The sequence below is a fragment of the Astatotilapia calliptera genome, chromosome 18 (assembly GCF_964374335.1).
Source record: "Astatotilapia calliptera chromosome 18, fAstCal68.1, whole genome shotgun sequence".
In the NCBI taxonomy this organism is placed as follows: Eukaryota; Metazoa; Chordata; class Actinopteri; order Cichliformes; family Cichlidae; genus Astatotilapia; species Astatotilapia calliptera.
The window spans coordinates 29,380,780-29,403,514 of record NC_137439.1 but is presented as its reverse complement, the minus strand read 5'-3'; the positions used below and the strand labels follow the sequence as shown (position 1 = coordinate 29,403,514).

At 41.3% G+C, this 22,735-nt stretch overlaps 1 protein-coding gene across 6 annotated transcripts in view; it reads right to left on the bottom strand.

Moving 5' to 3' along the window:
• carmil3 (capping protein regulator and myosin 1 linker 3) overlaps window positions 1-22,735 on the bottom strand; it is a 101,142-nt gene that overhangs the window by 70,798 nt on the left and 7,609 nt on the right. For all 6 annotated transcript variants that reach the window (XM_080292541.1, XM_080292539.1, XM_080292538.1 and 3 more), the window contains exons 3-8: window positions 14,037-14,087; window positions 12,006-12,065; window positions 11,803-11,924; window positions 8,548-8,642; window positions 8,051-8,121; window positions 7,808-7,881 (exon numbers count right to left, since the gene is read on the bottom strand). In XM_080292541.1, the coding sequence (XP_080148667.1) occupies window positions 7,808-7,881; window positions 8,051-8,121; window positions 8,548-8,642; window positions 11,803-11,924; window positions 12,006-12,065; window positions 14,037-14,087 (473 nt within the window). The remainder of the gene's footprint in view (window positions 1-7,807; window positions 7,882-8,050; window positions 8,122-8,547; window positions 8,643-11,802; window positions 11,925-12,005; window positions 12,066-14,036; window positions 14,088-22,735) is intronic.

Sequence of the window (22,735 nt, the reverse complement as noted above, 5' to 3'; positions counted from 1 at the left end):
CTGTTGCCAAATTCGATACATTAAAACAAAATTAAAGAGTGTTCAAGTTCGATCAGATGATTGTTTTTACAGATAGTCCTGCCCTATCGACTGCACACTTCTATCTGCGAAATCAGTTTTGGGTAAAGGCAAGAGAGGATTTTAAGGACTGGATAATATATAATAATTAGGTTTACATATATACACACACTCACTGATAAACATGTATTTGTCCACAGGAAAGGCTGAACTCCACTGAAGATAATAGTGGTGCTTGACAGGAGGATCCTTTCCATGGCAAAGAAAAATCCATTCAGAATATAATAACCTTCGGAACAGAAAGGCCAGATAAGAGTTTGACAAAAAACATCTAAAAAAGCCAGACCAGCTCTGAAACTGGCTCCTTTGCACAGATGAAAAGATTGCCTGTGGCAAAATGACTGAAGGAAAGAGAAAAGCATGGAGAGGGCTTGGAAAAGCTCATGAACGGAGGCATAGTACAACCCCTAGAAAACACAATGAAGAAAGTGTGATACGTGGGCACGTGTGGTCTATCATGGCTCTGGGTCACTAGTGTTAACTGATGATGTTAACAGATGAGTAAACTGTGAGGAGGAGAGTTAAAACTTCTGCTTGGATTCAGCCAAGTGCAGCAAAGTTATCTGGACAGCGATTCACGGTATAGACAGACAAACACTGCAAGAACTACCCAGAAGGGTTTTTAAAGGTCATGATGGGCAATTATGCAAAGGGCAGTCAATCAACTCATCTTAACCCAATCAAGCATCGATTACAATGAAGGAAAAACAAAAACACAAGGAAGCAAGGACAAACAACAACTGAAGACAGCTTAAGTAAAGGCCTGATCAAGCATCGCAAATCCATAGTTTGGTGATGTCAACGGGTCCCAGACTTTAAGCAGCTATTACCTGCAAGGAATTGTCAATAAAGCATTAAAATAACAGTTTAATTTATGATTATGGTAATTTGTCCAATTACATTTAAGTGCCTGAAATGAAAAATGTCTATAACTCTTCAATGCTGCATGCAGTATTTCTGTTAAAAGACAGAGAACATGTGCACTTTAAGCAAATATTCATATTCAATAACTCATAACTATAGCTTCATGTTCTGGTAAATGGCTAAAATAACTACAAAAAACAAAGTGCCCAGAAATGTGTGGAATTAACTGTATACAGTTCTTCCACAAGCATAGATGGAAAATATTAGGTTCTTGTTACTGGGTGTACTTTAGAGAATATAATTGGAGCACATAGATGTCAAACATACAGACTGTGGGCCAGAACTAGCAGGCCAAAGGGTCCAATTTGACTCAGTGGGTTGCAGAGGAGGAAGCCATAATTTCTGGACCATTAAGCATTGTGTTGCAGGCTGTTAAGAACGGATCATGTCATAGAATTGCTTGTCCAAAACTATTAATTTTATCTAGGCAGAGGTCTGATTTTTTGTCAGTTTTACAGCCTTCTTTTGTACCCGCAACCTGCATACCACACAAAGTAGGTAATTAAGCTAAGAAGCTGTGTATGCACATTTCCTTGATTTACAACAGTCACATTTCTTTATAATGAAAATAGATTGGCAGAAAGTGGAAAAAAATTAGACACAGTTGAAAATTGCCCTTATTTTTCTTAAGACATGTCAGGCTGTGTCATGGTCCTGGGTTTTAGAGCCAGTGTTTTTTAATTTTGCACTTTCTAGTTCTGTTGGTTGTTCGTTTTATCTTGGTTCTTGGTTTACTTTTCATGTATTATTCAGAGATTTTGTGTTATTCCTTTTGCTGGTTGGGGTTTGTTATTTACACTATATTATTATGTATCATTATTTATTATTTAAACTATAAATGTATTATTTATAGCCACAGAGTGCTATTAGTTTTGCTGTCTAGTTTCTGTTCAGGGTTATAGTTTGTTAATATTGCATTTCTTCCTTCAGTTTATCCTGCCTCCCCCATACTCTCCGGGTCTTCTTACGTCTCCTTCACTGTGTTAATGTTCCTATTTTCAGTTACTTCCTGTTTTATTTTGATAGTGTCTTGTTTCATGTGTGCTGTATTTAGTTTTGCTTCCCTTGTCTTGTTTTCCCCGATTAGTTCCAGCTGTGTACCCCAGTGTTTCCCATTACCCTAGTTATGTAGAGTGTATTTATAGCCTTTGTCTACCCTAAGGGCTTTGTTGCATCTTACTGTTTACACACCTCTGTTTTCCCTCATGGATCTCCAGTTTGGATTTATGGTTTTCACCTGCCTTTGAACTGTCTGCCTGGCCTTAATAAATGTTTGTTTTCTGTTCTTTAATTCTGTGCCTTGAGTCTGCATTGGGTAAATCATTCTAAACATGATCACCCCTCATTTCCTGTTTTGTTTTGTTTTTTGTGAAATTTCATGAAATTGGTCTTAAGAAATAGTTTTCCTGGTTTAATTAAAAGTTTGTCTTAAGACGTAAGATTTTCACTTATACCTGACACTTGAATCTGACCATTTTCAGAAGACTATTTTTTGTTTGTTAAGCTGCTTAACACTGACCAATGAATCTGACTGCAACAGCTTCATTTATCATTGGTCTCTCCAGAGCCCAAATCTCAACATTATTGAAGCAGTGAAGCATCTTGACAGAGAACAGAAACAAAGGCAAACAACCTCCAAAGAAGCCCGGAGAACTATTCCTGAAGACTCCTTACTAATTACATGAAAGCTACCTAAGAGAGTTCATGCCGTTCAGGTTTCAATAAACTCCTGCACTATTTCCCATTCTTAGCAAAATATAAAGAAAAAGAGGATAGCTTAAGACTTTTGCAAAGTACTGTATGCTTAATTGTTTTCTTGCAAGAAGACAGCTTGGAGGACAGGACCAACTTCACACCCGATCAGATCTGCACACTGTTAGACCTCTGCCTCACCACTACATATTTCAAGTACAACGAAGGCTTTTACAGACAAAAACATGGCTGTGCCATGGGCTCCCCCGTGTCACCTATTGTAGCCAACCTTTACATGGAGGAAGTGGAAAGGAAGGCTCTTGGCTCTTTCAAAGGAAGAGTACCCAGCCACTGGTACAGATATGTGGACGACACCTGGGTCAAAATCAAGACACAAGAAGTGGAATCCTTCACTGCGCACATTAACGCTGTGGATAAAAACATCAAGTTCACCAGGGAAGACACAAAGGACAACTGTTTGCCTTTCCTGGACTGCGCCGTGCACATTGAAGAGAACGGCAAACTCAACATCGAAGTTTACCGGAAGCCCACACACACGGACCAGTACCTCCTCTTTGACTCCCATCACCCTTTGGAACACAAACTTGGAGTAATTAGGACCCTACACCACCGGGCAGAACATGTTCCCTCTAAGCCTGAAGGAAAAAAGAAGGAACACACACATGTAAAGGAAGCACTCAAAACGTGCGGCTATCCTAAATGGGCGTTCTTAAAGTCAGCAAAGAGGCACAGAAAAGAAGACCAGACACCAGCGAGGGAGGATAAGAAGGACAGACGCAACAACATTGTCATCCCCTATGTAGCCGGTGTATCAGAGAAACTCAGGAGAGTTTTCTCCAAGCATGACATTTCAGACCCAGCAACACGCTCAGACAGAAACTGGTTCACCCGAAAGACAAAACGCCAAAACACAAACTTAACAATGTGGTGTATGCTGTACAGTGCAGCGAGGAATGCTCAGACCTCTACATTGGAGAGACCAAACAGCCACTTCACAAGCGCATGGCACAACACAGAAGAGCCACCTCCACAGGACAAGACTCAGCAGTCCATCTGCATCTTAAGGATAAAGGACACTCTTTCGAGGATGCCAATGTTCACATTTTGGACAGAGAGGACAGATGGTTTGAAAGAGGAGTGAAAGAAGCCATCTATGTCCACTGTGAGCGGCCATCTTTGAACAGAGGCGGGGGTTTACGACACCAACTCTCTGCCATCTATAATCCAGTTTTGAGATCCCTTCCCAGACGCCTTAACGCCCACTCACATCCTGGGCCATCTGACCTCAGGAATTCGCATGATAAGGTGGGGCCAGGTTTCACAATGAACACACCCGAAACTCTGGCTGATTGGGACCCACGCCCAGTTTCCCACCTTGGCTCAGGCGATTAGAGGATCATCAGGGGGTCCTTTTGTCCCTCTGTGGGGGGTTACTCCCACTAGGTTTATATCTGGGACTCTCCACCATTTGACCTTAGAACTGAAGAAGCTTCTCGGATGAGAGGTGAAACGTCTTCAAGCAACTTAAAGAAGTCCAGACGCTTTTCTTTCCAAGCTCCTTTGATCACTATCATGAAGGAAGACTAATAAAGTACCAAGATTGAAAACTCTTGATCGACCGATCAGATTTATCGTACATTGGTGGTAATTTACCGATCTATCAGTATAAGCATTTTCAACGTCAAATACATGAAAATTTCAAAAGTAATGTAAACAATAGATACAAGAAATGCCCTTCAACCATTTTATTGAAGTTGATGTCGCATAGTTTGCCCATCAGAGGGCACTCCGCATCTTCCTTGTTGGCAACATACATGTTTGGGAAACCATAAACACAACAACCAAGCAGCAGCTAACAGAACATAAATAATTATGAAAATCTATTATTTGAATGTGGATTTTTAAAATAACCAAATCTTGGCTGGGCATCAAACTGACGATCAAAATTCCTTAGACTCTCCACTACTTGCCAAACAATATATTAATGAAAATACTCTATAAGGTCATTTATCAGCATTACAGGTGCTAAGTAACCTTTCAACAGAGTCTAAGTGGTTAATCTAGGCTAACAGTCTGATAGCGTTAGCATCATCTTGACTGACATCTTGACAGTAACTATTTGAACCATAATAAAATTCAAAGTCTTCTAAGTGCTGCAAAAATAAAGCAAATCCTATCAGCCGCTCCAGCAGGAAGAAAGCAGGAAGAAAGCTCCATTCAAAGCATATGAAAGTGCTGCATTGCAATGAATCAAAGTTACAGTTTAACTCCGTTCTAAACACAACTCAGATCCAGTAATAGTGACAGGTGGGGCAGATGGCCCGGCTTGTTATGGAGTCCAACTTTAGTAACAGGAAAAATTAAACCAGTCAGAAAGTTGGAAAGCAGCTGGACACTCTACATAGACAAGCGCTTATTAGCATGTGTGTATGCACGCAGAGGGTGGACTGTCAATCCAAGAGGTGCCTCTACATGTTCTTGAGTCAGCAAGGCGTAACAGTTTTTTCTCTCTCTGTCTCTCTCATTCGCCAAACAAGCAACTGTATGAAACCACAGAATCTCTACCCAAATTCACACACACTCCACCTATTTGTGACTTTGCAGTAGACACACAGAACCCAGAGTGACAGCGACTCAGCCGAGGAGAACGAATGGGGAGCCAATACAGGAAGCAAAGATGACGAGGACGAGACGGGCCCTGAAAAAAGGTGTCCGTTTTCAGTCAACACGAGTGAGCACAGTCTGTGTTTGGACAGACAGCAGTCAGCAGAAAAAGCATCGCCCTGTCGCTCGCGGTAACGGTAGATGAGATCAATCGGGGGAGATGGAGGGAATAGAAATGTGAAAGGACAAGGAAGGGAGGGAAAGAGTAATGCACCACAAATAGCCTCTGGCACATGATCACGGAACAACCCATTCTTACATCGTTTGTGTGGCCATTTTACAGACTTTTTTGATTATTTCCTGCATTTATTTATTTATTTTTTTGTGATATTCTTCGCTTCCTTTATCAGCCGTGATTTGATACGGGCTGGGCTCATGGGAACAATATGCTGAAGGAAGATCTTGAAAAACAGTACGGGCAGGCAGCTCCCACTTTATCACAATGAATATGAAGAAATTGTACAAAAAAACAAACAAACAACAACAAAAACAACAGAAAGGCAGCGATTTGGGCTCTCAATGCGAAAGACATTAATATATTCATGAGCCTCTGCTGCAATCATGTTTCTATGAATGGATTTTTGATTTACCACCATAGCAAGGTTTCACTCCTATGATGAGATCTACGTTTTTAAATGTGAATATGTTTTCTAAGTCAGAAGTGCTGTTGCTACACAAGAAAGTAGAAACCATACATACACTTCTGGGCTTTTTAAGGACAAAACAAATAAATAAATAAATCTTGAAACAAAAATAAGCTCGTCTGAATTCTGCTTTTGCATGTCAGCTGTCAAATCTTTTTATGATCGTATCAGTTGGGCAAGTTCTGCGCTCCGAAACTATACGTCTGAAAAAGTAGACGCACACACAGACAAAAAAAAGGTACCAGCAGGGAAGTAGAGGAGAGCACACATGGCATCTTAAAGTTGTGGATTCTGCCTCTGAAGGTGTTTCATTCCACATCATCTAAGATCTTAGCAAACTTCTAACAAAACCCAACAGAAGCACAGGAGGGAAAGGGAGCCAGAGAGTCAACAGAAGAGTAGTGCACTCAAAATTTTAACCACAGAGGGTCTTGTTAGACAAATAGCCGCTCTCGTGTAAGGAAAGATGAACAGTGACAGCTGAAGAGACACACAGGAAAAGAAGAAGAAGAAAAAAAAAAAATAGTCCACCGTGATGCAAAATAAAATGCAGACCTCTTCCAAAACTACAAGGCACTCATAAAGCCCAAGAACACAGATGTGTTTTTATTGTTTTTGGTCTTTACTCCAGAGCACTGGGATATAAAATCACCATTAGTTTTAAGTGCTGAGTTTTGACTTTCAATTCTCCGTCGACCGCTTTATTACATTTGTTTACAACACACCTAAACCCAGTGAGATGGTAATTCTGGACCCATAATCAATTTATGCAGTTTTCTTATCTTCTACAGTTCAGAGCCATAAATCAGTTCACGCATGTTGGTAATAATGTCTTCTTTTTTCCCTCTTCTCTATGTTGACAGAATGAAAAGGTCAAACTGGGCCTCGAGAGCAGGGAAGAATTTGGTTGAGCTGATACAAACTTTTCATTCTCTACACGAGGAGATGATTTTGTAAGCTGTCATCCAGAGACCAATTAGAGAACTGTAACCCTGAACTCCAGCAGGAGCAAATGGATAATTCTGTAAAACCTCCCACTTCAACTCTGATTAGGTGAAGAGAAAAGAGAGCAGGAAAAAAAAGGTCTATATCTTATTTCATTTCAAAAGATCCGTGCCCATAAAGCAATGTGGTTTCCGTAGACCTGTGAATTGGATGGCTAGCGGGTAAAATTGCAGGCCATAAATAGCTCAAAATCTGCTGCCCTTCACTTGAAAACTGATTTTGCTGACTTTCACCCTAGAAAGCCTTCCTCTGTTGAACTGGCAAAAGTTTCTCTGTACTTGCCTCTAATTTGATCACGTGAAGTACATGTATGTGGGAACCATCTGGGAACTAAGTGATCCCTGTGAGAATCTTTTCAAATGAAATGATTTTGCACACTCATACGCAAAACTTGGTGTAGAACTACACCTATACTGAGCCGTTCAGTGGAACGGCCTTGACTTGTGCAGAAATGTAGCTTGACGGGTATTCCATATCAGACTGGAAAGGAAGAAAAAACCCACTAAATCAGTAGGAAAAGAAAGGTGGCTGCAGACCGATTCTGGCAAAGCAGCACGAGTGAGCGTGCCAAACGCCTGGCTGATGTCTGTGGGTTACATACATCTGCCAAAGACTAACTCCAGCAGAACTAATGAATATCAAATACAATGAGTTTGTGTTAATGTGTCCATTTGCTCTCTGCAACTAACTTTGTTAGTTAATTGAGCTGTTCAAATCAGTGCGAGCTCCCACACTGTACTAAGACTAGGCATGGCCACAATGTCAGTAAACTACCTCACCTGCTGTCGAGGTGGCTGAAATCCAGTAAGTTGAACTCCCTGTTGTCCTGAGAGTGATAGATTGTGTCAACATCCTGGAACAGAGAGGAGGAGGGAAACAAACAATAACAGACAGAGTTTGAGATAGATATGAGACAGTATCATGAAAAATATATTTTCCACTCTACAAAGAATAGCAATCTACAAAAGGTAATATAGACAACAAACACAAGTGGATTTGTTCTGCGAGTATGCTTTCCTCACCCACTGCACTTCTTCTTTGCAGCCAATACCGTTGTAATCGCAGAGAGCTGCATAAGTCTCAGAAAAACCTCCTGAAAATACGAAGGAGAGGACAACAAGTCAATTCAAACTAGACCATGACAGATCGGAAATGGCAAGGACAGAATGAAGTAGCGGAGAAGACATGGAGAAACGAAGAGGGGAGAGGGTGCAGGCCAGAGATGAAAGAGGGAGTCAAAAAGAGTGAGACAGAGATAGTCAGCTGAGAGGGAGAGATTAGCTGTAAATATTGAGGTGAGATGAAAGTACAGAACCATGAAGGAGCTCTTCTTGTAGATTAATAGGATTACTAGCAGAAAGCAAGTGCATCCAGTAACTTTGGTCTTCTGACCCACTTATGGACAAGTCTCCAAAATGGTTTGCTGTGAGCTACTGAGTCAGCGTGTGAATGGACTCTGAAGTGCTGCATGTATGAATGTGCGTGTGAGATGTGGTTAGAAAGGTAGCAGGGCTCTCACCACAAGTTTTCTGGGGATCTAATGATGACTCAGAGTTCGGTGAAAACTTGTGACTCCCATCGGGCATTTCTCCCTCTGCTCGACAAATAGGAGGGCTGAAACAAAGAGAGGAAGGAGATTCAGAGCTAGCTCGTGCTGGCAATGATGACGCCAAAGTGCATCTTAGAGCTTCCCAGGTCATCATGTGCAGATTTGAATGAAACACAAGGTACATGTGAAGTTGAATGGAATTATAGTCATTTAATATGTACATTTTTGATTGCAGTTGACTAAACTGTTATCCAGCATTTAAAATTCTATCCTCTTTGTGGGGGAAGATGTGAAAAACAATTTCAATTTCAACTGACAATAAGAAAAGAAGCTTAATGTGTGAAATGCTTATTAAATAATTAATAATTGTAATTGTATGTACTGCATTCAATCAACAACTGTACATTTGTACTAAAACAAAATTGTAATTGATCTGACTGAAAAGCTCATTTGATGTGAATCATAATTTAAGCAGGATACTTACATTCATGGCAATCCTCTAAACCATAGGTGTCAAACTCTGGCCCGCGGGCCAAATTTGGCCCGCAGCCTACTTACATTTGGCCCGCGAAGCCATACCAAATTACTATTAGAGCTGGCCTACTGGTATTATACAGCTAATATATATATTGTTTAGTATTAAGCTTTGCTTGTTCCATATTCAGTTTTTCAGCAAAACGTGTTTGAGTCCATAAGAAAAGATTCATTCTTATATCTGGAGGAATAAATATATTTCAATAAATATTAACGTTAGCCCGCGACTTTGTTCCAGTTTTGAATTTTGGCCCACTGTGTATTTGAGTTTGACACCCCTGCTCTAAACCATAGTCTAGTCTGGCCTTTATTCATATAATGCAGTAGAGATAAGCCAGGAAATGTGTGGAAAGAGCAGGGACAGGACATTCAGCTAGTGTGCAGCCAACAAACTCAGCTCTTAAAGGCAATAAGTCCATGTGTTAGGCATCCTGTGGTGTAATACTACGACCAAACAACCTCTGACTAAATAAAGACGCCTGCTGCAGAACGCACATAAAGTGAAAATAGCCGAACCTTTCATTTTAGCTAGGATTTCTTTTTATTAGATTGAGCTGGTTCAGGTTTCTCCCTGTCAGATTAACCAGCAACAATGGCACCCAGATAAAAATGAGATTTGCCTCATTATAGGGCAGAACAGTGGTGGAATTGTTGGGTTTAAATCCATCAGCAGGCTGGGTACTGTTTGTTTGCATGCATCTCTCCCAGTCCTCCGGCTTCCCCTCACAGTCCAGAGACATGCACATTTAGCTAATTGGTGATGCTAAGTGGCCATAAATGTGATTGTGAGCGTGAATGATCATTTGTCTTCCTGTAATAGACTGGTAACATGTCAACTGGTATAAGCCCCACCCTCCCACAGAGTTAGAGCAGGGTGTCAAACATAAGGCCCAGGGGCCAGTATCTGCCCAGCTAAGACTCCAATCTCCTGACACCTTTGGAAATTTAAAGGCAGGCATAGGTTTTAGACTTTCAACTGTATTTTCACAAGTTTTAGAACTTCCCTGCTATTCATACTACACAACAGTAATTAAGGTAAACCTCTTAGTTAAACACCTATAGCATTAAAAGTATAGTTAGTTAAGTAGTTATTTTTAATCTGATGTGAAATGAGAGTTTCTTTGATCAAAGTGGGCTCTATGTGGCCCATTGAGATGGTTCACTATAAATCCACGAACCCTGCTGCAACAATACCTAATAAGTATATTTGTCATCTATATTTTATGGAGAGAGGCACACGGCTGGATTATTAATGAGTATTTTTTGTAATGAGAAGGCCTCTGGTATCAGTTAGAGGTTTAGGGAAAAGTACATTCTAAATATTATACTTCTTTCCTTTGGTGCTGTTGCTAAAGAGTCCTTAAGCAAGACATTGAACTCCCAGTGGCTTAAGCGGAGTACTGTAGTGCCCAAGAGACTATACAAAGACACAAGGATGCACCAAGGTTCGAATGAATGAGTATAACCCGTATTCCCAGCAGGCTCACACCCTGGTAGGTATCATAATGATACATCCTTACACAACGTCCAGTGAAATTAGGACATTAAAAGGAAATTTGACTTAAACATTGAGATCTCAAATGAACTCCTGCAAAACATAGCTCATCCACCTTTTCTACCTTTCTGCCTTATTTGCATCAGAAAGAAACAACAAGTAAGCAGAGCGTGTAGGGATGGATCAGAAAGCAAATACTGTGTTCACACATAGTACTGCGGCTGTACCTGCTTTGGCTTTTTGATAGGATTACACCGTTACACTGTGGAATTCAACACACACCATCCTTAATCGCATTTGTCAACAAAATCACACACACAACACCCAACAACATCCGTGACCTTAATCCCTGCCTTATCTCTGCAATCATCATCATCCGCCCGCATACGTGCACGCTCTCTAGATACTATCTGCATCGTGTACCAATCAGTTACCGGGCCGCACAATTAAATCCACAACACAAGGTTCCTCCCTGTGTTCTCTCCCCTTTCTTTATTTCTCTTTAAATGTCCTCACTGGAAGCAATCATCTGCCGCGGCCCTAATGGAAAAGAGCTATTCTGAACGATGATAAAGTGCAGAGATAGCCTTGTGCAGGTCAATAGTGGAGCACAGTCAATCCCAGTGCTCTCAGAAATTGTAGATGAGAACTAAGAGAGAGGGAAACAAACTCTGTGCCTTCCTTTCCTCCTCATACATTCTAATGACTGCGGGACAAAACTTTCTGGGCTTTTCATTGTGTGCATCCTTTGCGCTTTACCGCTTTAGATTAAAGCGTAGAGGACGTTCAGTGCCCGCTGTAGGATTTTCATCGGCATAAGAATGTGTTTCTTTTGACTTCAGGGTTGAGGCGACAGCATCTACTGACTGAAAGTACTACGTAAACAGCAAGAAAACGAAACCGTGCCTCGCGGTAGCAGCCTACTCAGTGTCAGCTGGCAAATTAAGCCCAGTGATTGCTAGGTGTAAGAGTCTACAATGACACAGAAATGGGTTGGAGGGAAACTACTGCAAGATAAGAATGATTTTTGGCTGTTAAAGAGGAAAGCAATCCTAAAGTGAAGCTGCCAACTTGCCAACACACTGTCAAAGTCTGTTAACGTGGGACAACTTGCCTTTGCTGCTCAGCAACATAAAGCACAAAAACAGAAAGCTTCGGCACTTTGCTCGAGGATGGCGACGCTTGACATTGCTTACGCATAAATTGAGTTGTTGAAGACTCTGGAGAGGGCGTAGTTGATGTGGCTGACCATGTGATCCAGCTGTTCCTGGGTCTGCAGCCTCAGCGAGTAGGTGGTCTTGTCTGTATCGATGATTACCTGTATCGACAATGACAGTTTTAATCCCATGAGAGTCAACGCTGCTACGACGGTACAGTTGGCAGGAAGCGCCGCTCTCACCTGGTGTTCTGGGTAGGTGTTCATTGCTCTGATTTCCAAAAAATTGAAGGTGACCTCGACCTGAGAGAAGCAGAGATGCATCACAAGCTCAAACAAAATCCTTATGTTACCTAATCTCAGCTTGTTTTGTTCACAAAATATTGCACAGAATAAAGAAGATTCCGAGTTCTGATGATGCCAATTTGCTCAAAAGGAAAACTCAAATGAAGCTGGAAGCACACACACACACACACACACACACACACACACACACACACACACACACACACACACACACACCAAGGCTTCTTAAACTTCAGAGAAAACACAGGCTGACCAGTAAAATTACATCTGAAACTGTTTGCTCTCACTCACCACCTATAAGTAGTGGTTAGATGTGCAAATTTGCAGAAAGGGATTATTGACAACCTAGTGGATGCCTTCCAATCTAGCTTGAACTGTTATCTTGATCGACTTTGGCGGCAATTCAATAGATCTACTCTAAAATTCAGACTAAATACCTTCTTTTGGAATTTTCTGTTATGTTTGTCCTGCACAAAAGTGTTTCCGCTGCAAGTCAGCTGGTCAGCAGCCTAATCTCTGCCCCAGATTCTTACTACAGCTGTGCATGTGAGAGAGAATCATCGCCCTGATGATTTGCTGACTTGCTTACAACCCTTCTGATCAATTCACTGCTCATCATTTCTAGTGAGCACAGTGCTGTGATGATGGAAAATTATTATGGCCAAACAAATACAATTTGAAATGGGATCACTACTAGTACTGGCTAATAAAAAAACATTTTAAGAAATGTATTTGCAGTCATGCTAGATGAGATACTACTCCTATGTCTGTAGTGATATCACAGACTGTATATTAAAGATGGAAGCCGTTTTGGGGTAAAAAAGTGAAGCCATAAGTCCACTGAATTATTTTACTTAATAATGACCACCAGGAGGCAAAACATTAGTATGATAGTATAGAAACAACCCTATTTCTCTTTAAGTTTATGACATCAGTAAAGACTATCCAGATGAGTTTCAAGTCTTATTGAACACAACCTCATTTATTTTAAATTAAATTTTGGTCCCATTCAGAGTAATAAAGATAATAAATTGGGTTATCTTTTAGGGTTTCCTATAAGTCACTGATGAATGGCTGTGTAATGTAGCTCGATTTCTTATTCATCCACTTTCAAACCCACAAAGATGGCTGATCAAAATCTATTTATGGGCTTAATTAGAACTAATTGGTGGCACCATCTTGACTGCATCCACCTTAAGTGTATTAGCAAAAAGAAAAAAATATGCATTAGGTTAGCTTTGCACAAATAGTGGAAGCAAGGACAAATGGCTAACCTGGCTCTATTAAAAGGCATTACAGTCCTCCTACTTTAACCAATCAAGGTGTTCAAAACATAAACTGTAGATAAAAGATGATTAGCACCACCAGGACATCACCCACTGGTTATTAATGTGCCAACTTGAAGCGTTAAGTTGAGTGTACCCTGAAGCACACTCCATTTTATTCTCCGCTTTACTCCAGTGGGGACTATTGACACTTAAAAGATCAAGAAATCATAAGGAAAGTGTTTACTGAGATCATTAAGAAAGTGAGAAGTGGGGCTGTTTTCCCCACAGACTTTGACCCAATGAGGCACCTCAGGGAGACAGGTTTAAGGCACTACTGGCTTCACTTTTGTGACCCAGAAGTTTGTTGTATCTTTTATATACAGTGTATTGTTGAAACAGCCAGTAGCAAAGGTGACCAGCTGCATCTTAGCTACTGGCTGCAAGCTAAAAACTATATTTACATCCTCAAACTGCTGCTTTAGTTTTATCCCACCTGCCCCTCGTCGTCTACATTGTAATTGTCATCATTACTACTATCATCCTATAACATCATCACTGCAGTCATCATCGTTATCTCTTTTCTCCTGCTCTGAAAAGCCTTTGATTTTTTTTTCTTTGTCACATTTTCTGCGAATTACCATGAGATCAAGGCTGGCAAGTGAAAGCCATAAAATTCCACTGAGAGCGGGGGAACATTTACCTTGGTGGGCACTTTGACAGCAAAGAGATACAGTCTCCATGTTGCCAGGACCTGAGGGGAGAACACATTTATATTTCTGTCAGACAGCAGGAAATGCAAAATGCAAATCGCAGCAAAAAATAGCACAGCACAAACATCCCATAAAGAGAGCAAATCATCTCCGCAGTTCATCCAAATGGCTCGTAAGTCATGCTAAGCACCCTAGACATTAGTGAGCTAATGACGACAGCACGTGAGCGTGCGTGTGCGTATGTGTGTCAAAGACATATGATGGCGGGACTGCAAGTCATTTCACAGTCCAATTTATCGTGCCAAGTTGTGGTGATGGAACTAAGTAGTACTTATTCAACAGACGCCTCATCGCCCCGGCAAGAATACTGGTGAAATAACAGGGAGAAGACAAAAAAAAGACAGAGGAAGAGTAAGCAAAAAGAGTTGTGCTTTTGTCAGAAAAAAGCCATTACCATTTAAAAGTGTCTGGGGTAAATTAAGAGAAAGAAAATGTGAATAAATTCACATCTGCCTATGCAATTAATCTCATTCATAATTCAGAAATTCCATAATTAGCATACTCAATACATGCATGCATGCACTGCGCGTCTCTAGCCCTTCCAAGCCGAGTCTCTAACTCTCGACCACTGTCTCCATGCTCTTTTTCAGCCAGCTTTCAAATTGTCTTGTCCATAATTCCTTCCCTTGCATCCTTTCATTCCTCTGATTTCTCTCTTCATCTCCATGGAAATGTGTTCATTTTCTTGCTTAATCCCTAACCCCCCCTCCCATCTCCCAATGTGGCACTGTGTCCTGCCTGGTTTGCTCCCACCTAACACCTCACTCCAACCCCTCTTGCCCTCACCCCTCTCCCCCCCCCCCCCCTTCTCCCAAGTCCCCTGTCTCCTTTCCTGTTTCAGTTTTTCTATTCTTTTTTCTGCTCTGTCACTTTCAATTCCTCAAGGCCTCTCTGCGCTGAATGGCTAATGGCGCCCTGCTGAGTGGCAGTGAGAGGAAGAAAGAAAATGAAACATACAAAGAGATACAGGGAGAGAGGGGAGAGATAGAGGAGGCGATAGAAGGGCAGAGACACCACTTTTCCCTCCAAATAATTAAGTCTTCTCCTCCACCATACTTCACCAACTCCCAGCAAAGCTCATCTCACAGATCAACCCTGTGTCTTAAATATATAGGCATCCATAACAGGCTCCAACAGAGAAGAGAGGCTGCACTAAGCTTGATGAGAGGCCTTTGTAGAAGGAGTCCAATCACAGCTCCTCCACAAATTTCCCATATAAATCCAGAGGGAAAGCACACAGAAGGAGGGGGAAAAAAGGACAAAAGTTGAGACGCAAATACTGTATATATAATGAAGACGTGGACGACAGATGCACCACTATAAAATCCTGCTACCTGACAGAAGGTCTCATCATGTAAACAAAGGCATCAATAATGCAGGCTCACTGATGGGCGCCGATTTGATCCCCCGATGCTGAAGCAAGTCTCTTGCATAGGATTTCTCCTCTCTTGTTATATCATTTACAGGCTATCGAGGCATCATTAAAGACAAATCAATACTCTGGTTATTTTTTGCTTACTTGGCTGGGACGTGTGCAGCAGTGAAGGGAAAATGCACCCAATAATCCTCTACAAAAAAAAAAAAAAAAATCCCTGTTGTTTTGAGGTTTTATGAGCCGTCTAATTATGTGTTGTGTAACTTGGACGAGCTGTTGTCTGCGCGCCGCATCGACTGCGTTTAAAGAGAGTCAAAAAGCACGCTGTATTGTTTATAAAGTCGGCGAGGTTCAAGTCTTTTTGCCGTTTGCGAAAAGCAACGGAGACAACAGCCTGTCAGTCTCAATAAGCCTTTCAGTTAGCTTCCTGCATCATTTAACAGCCCACACTATATTGTAGCTAGATAGCAACTGAGTGGTAGACGGTAGTAAGCAATAGTCAGAGTTCCAGAGTAATACTTCAAAGTGCTTCACTTTAATATTTTAGACAGCTTAATCAGAATGGCCCAACGTTCAGAGCTGAGCAGCAGCCAGTCCTGTCAGTCTCCCCACCGCCCCGAAAGCTGTCACCCATATCAATCTGAATGATAATTTATATCTTCTGCCGTAATTGTCACACACGGCTTAGCGGGAGGCTGACATTTTCACAGGTGTACATATTAGTAATTTGTGTGGTGTAGCAGTACCGTAGCAACAGCTGTCGATTAATAAAAGTCAATCAGTGGGAGAAAAAAGGGAGAAAAGGCAAATATTTTGATTGTCAAGTAGAAACTGAAAATTCAAATTTTTCCCCTTTTTTAATATATTATGTAGTAAGGTGGATAACTCTGGGTTTGTGCTTGGTGGTAAGGATAAAAAGGAAGATAATCACCTTGGGCTTTCATTGTACTGCGAGGGATCTAATGAAAGGAGAAGATAATGTGGCAGAATGATTAACAATGAAAATAACTGGTGGAAGATAGAAGCAAATAAGAGACCATCTTATAGAGTTACGGTGCTGTTTAAATCAATCACTGTTAAGTAGAGATGCACAGATATCCATACCAATGTTGTTTCTCCTTTCTTGTTTGTCTTGTTTGCTTCCTTGGTATACAAGGGACATTTATAATACAAAAAATAATGTTTAAAGCCTTCTAAAGTCATTAAATTTGCTCAAATTTGTTAAAACAGTCCGACACAGCACACATATCGACCTCTGCCACTCGTGAATGTCATCTTATCCGGAAATAACAGGCAACGAGGAAATTATCAGCTGATTGCACCAAAGCCAGGAGGTTATACTTCAACAGCTTCTGATGACACTGTATTCTACAGCAAGTCAGATTATTCAATATTTGTGTATTATCTTTTTCAGTGTTTCACTTCGCAGACAGCCCCTGAGCACTTGTCTTACAACTCAAAGCAAGTAAAGAACAATGTTATTGATTCAGGAAGTTTGAATGAGTGAATGTGTTTCTAGCTAAGTAGCAGGTGCGGTGCACTTTGTGCTTTGGGTAGAAAAGCTGCTCTGCTGTGCTTGATCTCTGTATGTGAATTTAAATGAATCAAAAATGGGAATTAATTGTATCTCATCATTATGCAGTTGCATTTGAGCACCCAAAATAAAAACATGGCTTTAAAATACATGTTTTATATATATATATATATGTATCCATCAACTGCAACCATCGTACATGAGCGTCTGTCAGTCATGGATGGAGAAAATTACTGTTGGTCCTGTCCGTCCTCTTCCTCGACAATCACATAAATAAATGGGTTGTCCTAAGTAACCAAAAAGAAAAAGAAAGTCAATAGTTTCTGAAGCAGTTTCTGAAGCATAAAGATAATAAGTATCAGCTGGCACAAGCAGTGACGCTAATGTCAAGTATGATGAGCCAGAAGCAGAATCCTGCCCACCTTGCCCTGACCCCCTCCCACAATAGAAGGTGACATTCTGGCAAACCTTCTATTCCGCAGATCAATCACAAATCCTAAAAGCTGCAGAAAGATTCGTTTTCCACCCAGGAAATCCTCTGAAATGAGATGGTCAACTTTTTTCTTTTTTTTTGATCTGGTCAGCCAGGCAGACAGCAGGCGACAATCTCTAAAAGTGATGTGGAAGTAACGCGAGAGAAGGACTAGAAGGCGAAGATGATGGGGGGTGAGGGGTTGGGGGAGTCCAGAAGTGCCCTTGCGGTGATGGCACGGTGTCAAAGCTCTAGTTCAAAGATCTAGCCAGCAGGCTGGCCCCCGAAGCTCACTGCGGAGGACCGCGTGTACAGTACACGCACAGAGCAACAAACGCATCTCTACACTGCTTTGTGTGTTCGCGTGCACACGAGGCAGAGAGGGCAGAGGGCGGGGGCTTATATTAATCATAAGCTGTCAAGCTCTGGGTCTTGCACTTCAAACGAGATGGCGCAAATCAAAGTGTGTCTCTGGGTCTTGTACGTGTAAATGTGTATGCGTGTGTGTTGCAGCATTGCCTCTGAAGGGAACAAGAAGAGGATCAGTGCCAGATTCGGCCGCCTGCGGTATTTCTGGCTCGGCCACAAGGGCATTAAAAAAACAAACCAAAAGACTCGCACACAAACACACACCGGGGTGAAAATCAGAAACATTCTATCGCCAATATTTGCATACGTTCAGCGTGCTCCTACAGCACACACTGCTTTTTGACTCTCACGCACGTATAATGATGCACAATAGCTTGCTAAGCTGGCTTTGGACTACACTCGTCCCCTCTCTCTCTCTCCCATCCTGTCACACAGAGTCAGCCACCATCACTCAAGTGAACCCAGCATCATAAGAACACAACCCTGCCATCAGTCAATCTGTCAGCTTATGTGTGTGTGCGTATGTGTGTGTGTGAGAGAGAGAGAGGAGGGTCTGAAAGCACAGATGCCCCAGGTCCTGCTTCGTAAGTGAACTTTAGAGTGGTAGGGAGGGAGAGATGCAGAGCTCCGAAACACATCTTGTTCCAAATTCTCTGATAAAAATGGAGTCCTAAATCAAAGAGATAGCACTCTGAAAATGAGATAGAAAAACTGGGGGAAAAGAGGCAGATAATGGGATGAAGTACTGTAATGTAGATGGGTGACGGAGATGAGAGGATGAGAGGAGAAATAGAGGCTGGAGAGTGGCTGGGATTGGACGAGTGGGTCAAAAGCAATAAAGGGAGGGGAAAATAGTGAAAGCTTAAAGCAAGCAAATGCAGGGATGCCGGATGGGACGAGAAATGAGCGCAGGTAAGGAAGGCCAAATGGATGAGGAAAGAAGAGAGGAAAGGAGAGGAGCAGCGGGTACAGTAAGGACTGAGACAATGAGAACGAGGGAGCGAAAGAGAGAAAGCGACTCAATAGAACGGAGAGATAAAAATAGAGGCAGAGTTCCCTTACAGCCCTGATAACTCACGCGCGCGCAAACACTCATTCACACTTTCTCTCGTTCTCGTGGGAGGAGAGAAGGTCAGCAGTCACACTTCGTAGCGTCTCCGCCACAGGGTACCAACATGTGTTTATGATAATTGAAAGAAGACTCAGTCCTAATTACAGCTGAGCGCTCGCCACGCACCGTCAGACGGCGAATCTAGAAACTCCACGCTGACAATCTCACAGGGGGAAAAGCCATGAAAGGAAAATGACGGGTGATGCAGTGGTAATGTTTACCATTACACAAGCACATCGTGTGTTGGCGAGAGTGAAACAACGCTGCGAGCGCCGGCCGTCTCTTTTCCTCCTTTGTACTCGGCTTTCTTTCACAGTCCAACACACAGTTAGATTTTCTGTGCAACAAAGAGTCGTCTTCCAGGCCCAGTTTCACCACGTCAAGTTACATAATTCGCTGAGCATCTCTCGCTTTTGACTTTATTCACCACTGCACGCAATTTTTGCAGCATCAAAAGCAAGTGCTGCAGAATTGGCTCAGTTTTACCATCACTGGCCACAAACACACCGTCCTGTGGGCTCCATTTCTCTAAAACACAAACCACAGACAATGGGGGAAATTAAAAAATAAAAAGAGACCTTGTTCTGCTTTCAGCGTACAGCGGGTTTGAAGTTGTAAATACCAAAAACGAGATTCTTTAATTTTTTTGCTTGGATTGCTGCACTTTCACTCTCTGCGCCTACATGTCAAAGATGCCACAGTCACATTCTCGGAAGGCCTTCAAAGATATTCTAGAGCAGGGGCGGGGAACTCCAGGGCTCAAGGGCCGGTGTCCTGCAGGTTTTAGATGTTTAATCCAACACAGCTTATTTAAATGGCTAAATGACCTCCTCAACATGTCTTGAAGTTCTCCAGAGGCCTGGTAATGAACTAATCATTTGATTCAGGTGTGTTGAGCCAGGGTGATAACCAAAACCTGCAGGACACCGATCCCTGAGGCCTGGAGTTTCCCATCCCTGTTCTAGAAAATGGTACTCAAACAAGACAGTGAAAATGGTTTTAGTACACAAGTAATAAAAAGGCAACATGTCAAAGCAGGGGTGGGCGGTATAAATGGTATATGGTATAAACGATATGAATTTGGCCAACGGTAGAGATTTTGACTATACCGCTCTTCCGCAATAGCGCATGTTGCTGCGCAAAATCATCGCAGCGGCTGCAAGCTAGCATGGAGCTTACACGTGGAGAGGAGGAGGAGGAGGTGCTCATAAAGAACACTGGTGCGACGTTAGTCATATGCACCTGATTTGGGTTTAAGCATTCAGATGTTAAGCAGAAAATATCATCTGCAAATTATGCCGGGCGACAGTAATAGCGAAGAGACGAAGCACGTTTTGAATATGAGGAACGCGCCTTCCACAAACGCCCAGTCAGTCAAGTGGAAAGAAAAAAGGTGGCCCTACACACTAGCAGACTCATCTTTTCCAAAGGCACATTTTGCACTTTATCTTCAACAACTTCATTTTTTCATTCAAAAATGTTTACAGACTTATCTTCATTTTTATTTGCTATTTAAGAATTTTGTGTTACATTGTTTGGAAAAAGATCTGTTACATCTTAAAAATTATTTGAAAAGTTTTGCACAATAAATGTTATTAAAATGGCATTCTATACTGTTCAGTCATTTTGACATCTATATATATATGTACAGAAGAAAAGAATATATCACAATATATATCGTTACCGCACATGCTTCAAATTATACCGCAATATGGATTTTAGGGCATATTGCCCAGCCCTACGTCAAAGCACTTCCTCTTACATATCCATATAACCTGTCTCAAGATTACAGAAGCATATATAACCAGGTCATGGGTACACATCCCCAGCCCAGGAGCACCCATTTAATCTCAACACAGTATAGCAAAATACTCACTGCAAGCACAAAAGTTCAGCTACTTAAAGAAAAAAACAACAACAACAGATTTTGTCCCCAACCCTGAGAAGAGACCTCACAGAGGTGTGCTGACCTTTCATAGTGGAATCACTATGAAAGCCTTAAAAGGATACTCCTGTAATATGTTGCAGCCTCATAACGTGGCAGGACTCACAAAAGGCACACTGAACAAAAGCTGTCAGAATAAATGCATATTAGGCTAATGGATTAAACTAAGAAAAAAAAAGCACCTCCATTTACTATAATGCTACTAACAGTCTGTCTCCATATGATAATCTATCTCTGGATATCCCCATATTTTTCATGCTTCCTGTCAATGTAAGGCAGGCTTGCAAAATATGAAGTCTTTGTTTAATGTAAGAAGACCCAATGACATTACCTTGAATGGCATTAAAGGAGCCACAGAAGACGCAAGAAGAATTCTAAACATGCAGACTTGGTTTTGCAACTCCTCATTTACCTTATGGGTCTGGACAAGTCAGTAAAACCCAAGTCAATGATGGAGCCTTCACCGGTCTAGGCACTGAGGAACAGAAGCAATTGTGCAACTGCAAAGTAATAAAATTTAATAATTTAACAGGCACACAGCAAAACTATCAAAAACGCTTATTCATGAAGATGTTAAAAACCCATAGGAGTATGCGAAAAATAAAAACTTAAAGGAGGAAAAAAATAAATACAACAACAGACTGGGAGGCTTGCTTTCCATTTTAATCAACTGCTAATGACATGCAGCAGTATCGTCCCGTAAAGCCAACAGAGGTTAAAAAATGGCCGCCAGTAGTTCTTTTAAAATTTAACTGCTGTATCATGGCATCCTGTCTTTGCTTTGTCCCTAACAAAGTACTGTTAAAAAGGAAATATCAGAAGGCTGGATATGCTCTGTCACGCTAGCTTCACTTACAAGAAACACGCTAATGATCCAGTTATGTTACGACCATCTGAGGAATGTCGCCAAGATATGCTCAGTAATGATTTTTGATGGCACAAACTATCACTCATCCTTTTATTTCCCTCGCTGCTGGATTATTGTGATGGTCTCTAAACCAGTATAAATCAAAAATCAATTATTAGACTCCAAACCAAGAACAATAAACACAATGCCAATTTCAATCACGCTTCATTGGCTGTCTTATTGTTATAGGATTATCTTAAAGGTTTTACTTTAAAGATTTTCATGGACTGATCATAGGATATAAAGTCAAACACTTTCAGAAGAGCGACTACTTGGCTGCTGTTCCATACAGTAGACGCAGTATTTGGCTCCAGTTTGTGGTAAAGTTTACTTATTCAAGGAGTATACACACACACACTCACACACACACACACACACAAACACAAACAACTACTCTGATTTAGCAGGATCTACAAATTACTGGAGATGTCTGTTATTATTAATAGGTCTGTAATTCTTTAAAATAAATATAATCAGTATTTACTACTGTAAATAATTATGTATGTATTTTTTTTCAATGTATTAGTATTGTTATGCACTAGTTTGGCAAATATTTTCTGTTGTACATTTATCAAAATTATATCTTTTGACATTTTAATTAATTTTTTTTGAAAAATGACTAATCAGTTACAAGTTGCTAATTTGTAATTAGTAACTAATCAGGAAAATCCATGCTGGCACGGTTTTGGTAATCATGATTAGTTATTTCTCAGTTTTTGCATGTTGTTGGTAGTCCAGGAAAAGAAGAAGAATGGGCTCTACTCTCAGAGGTGACGGAGGCAGAAATCTAGAACAAATAGAAAACACAGAATTTACCAAATCTGTCAAAGCCCCCAAAGCACCCGAGTATGTGCACATGTTTCATACACTGCATTAAGATAAAACTGACACAAATGCACCACCACAGCCCACGAGC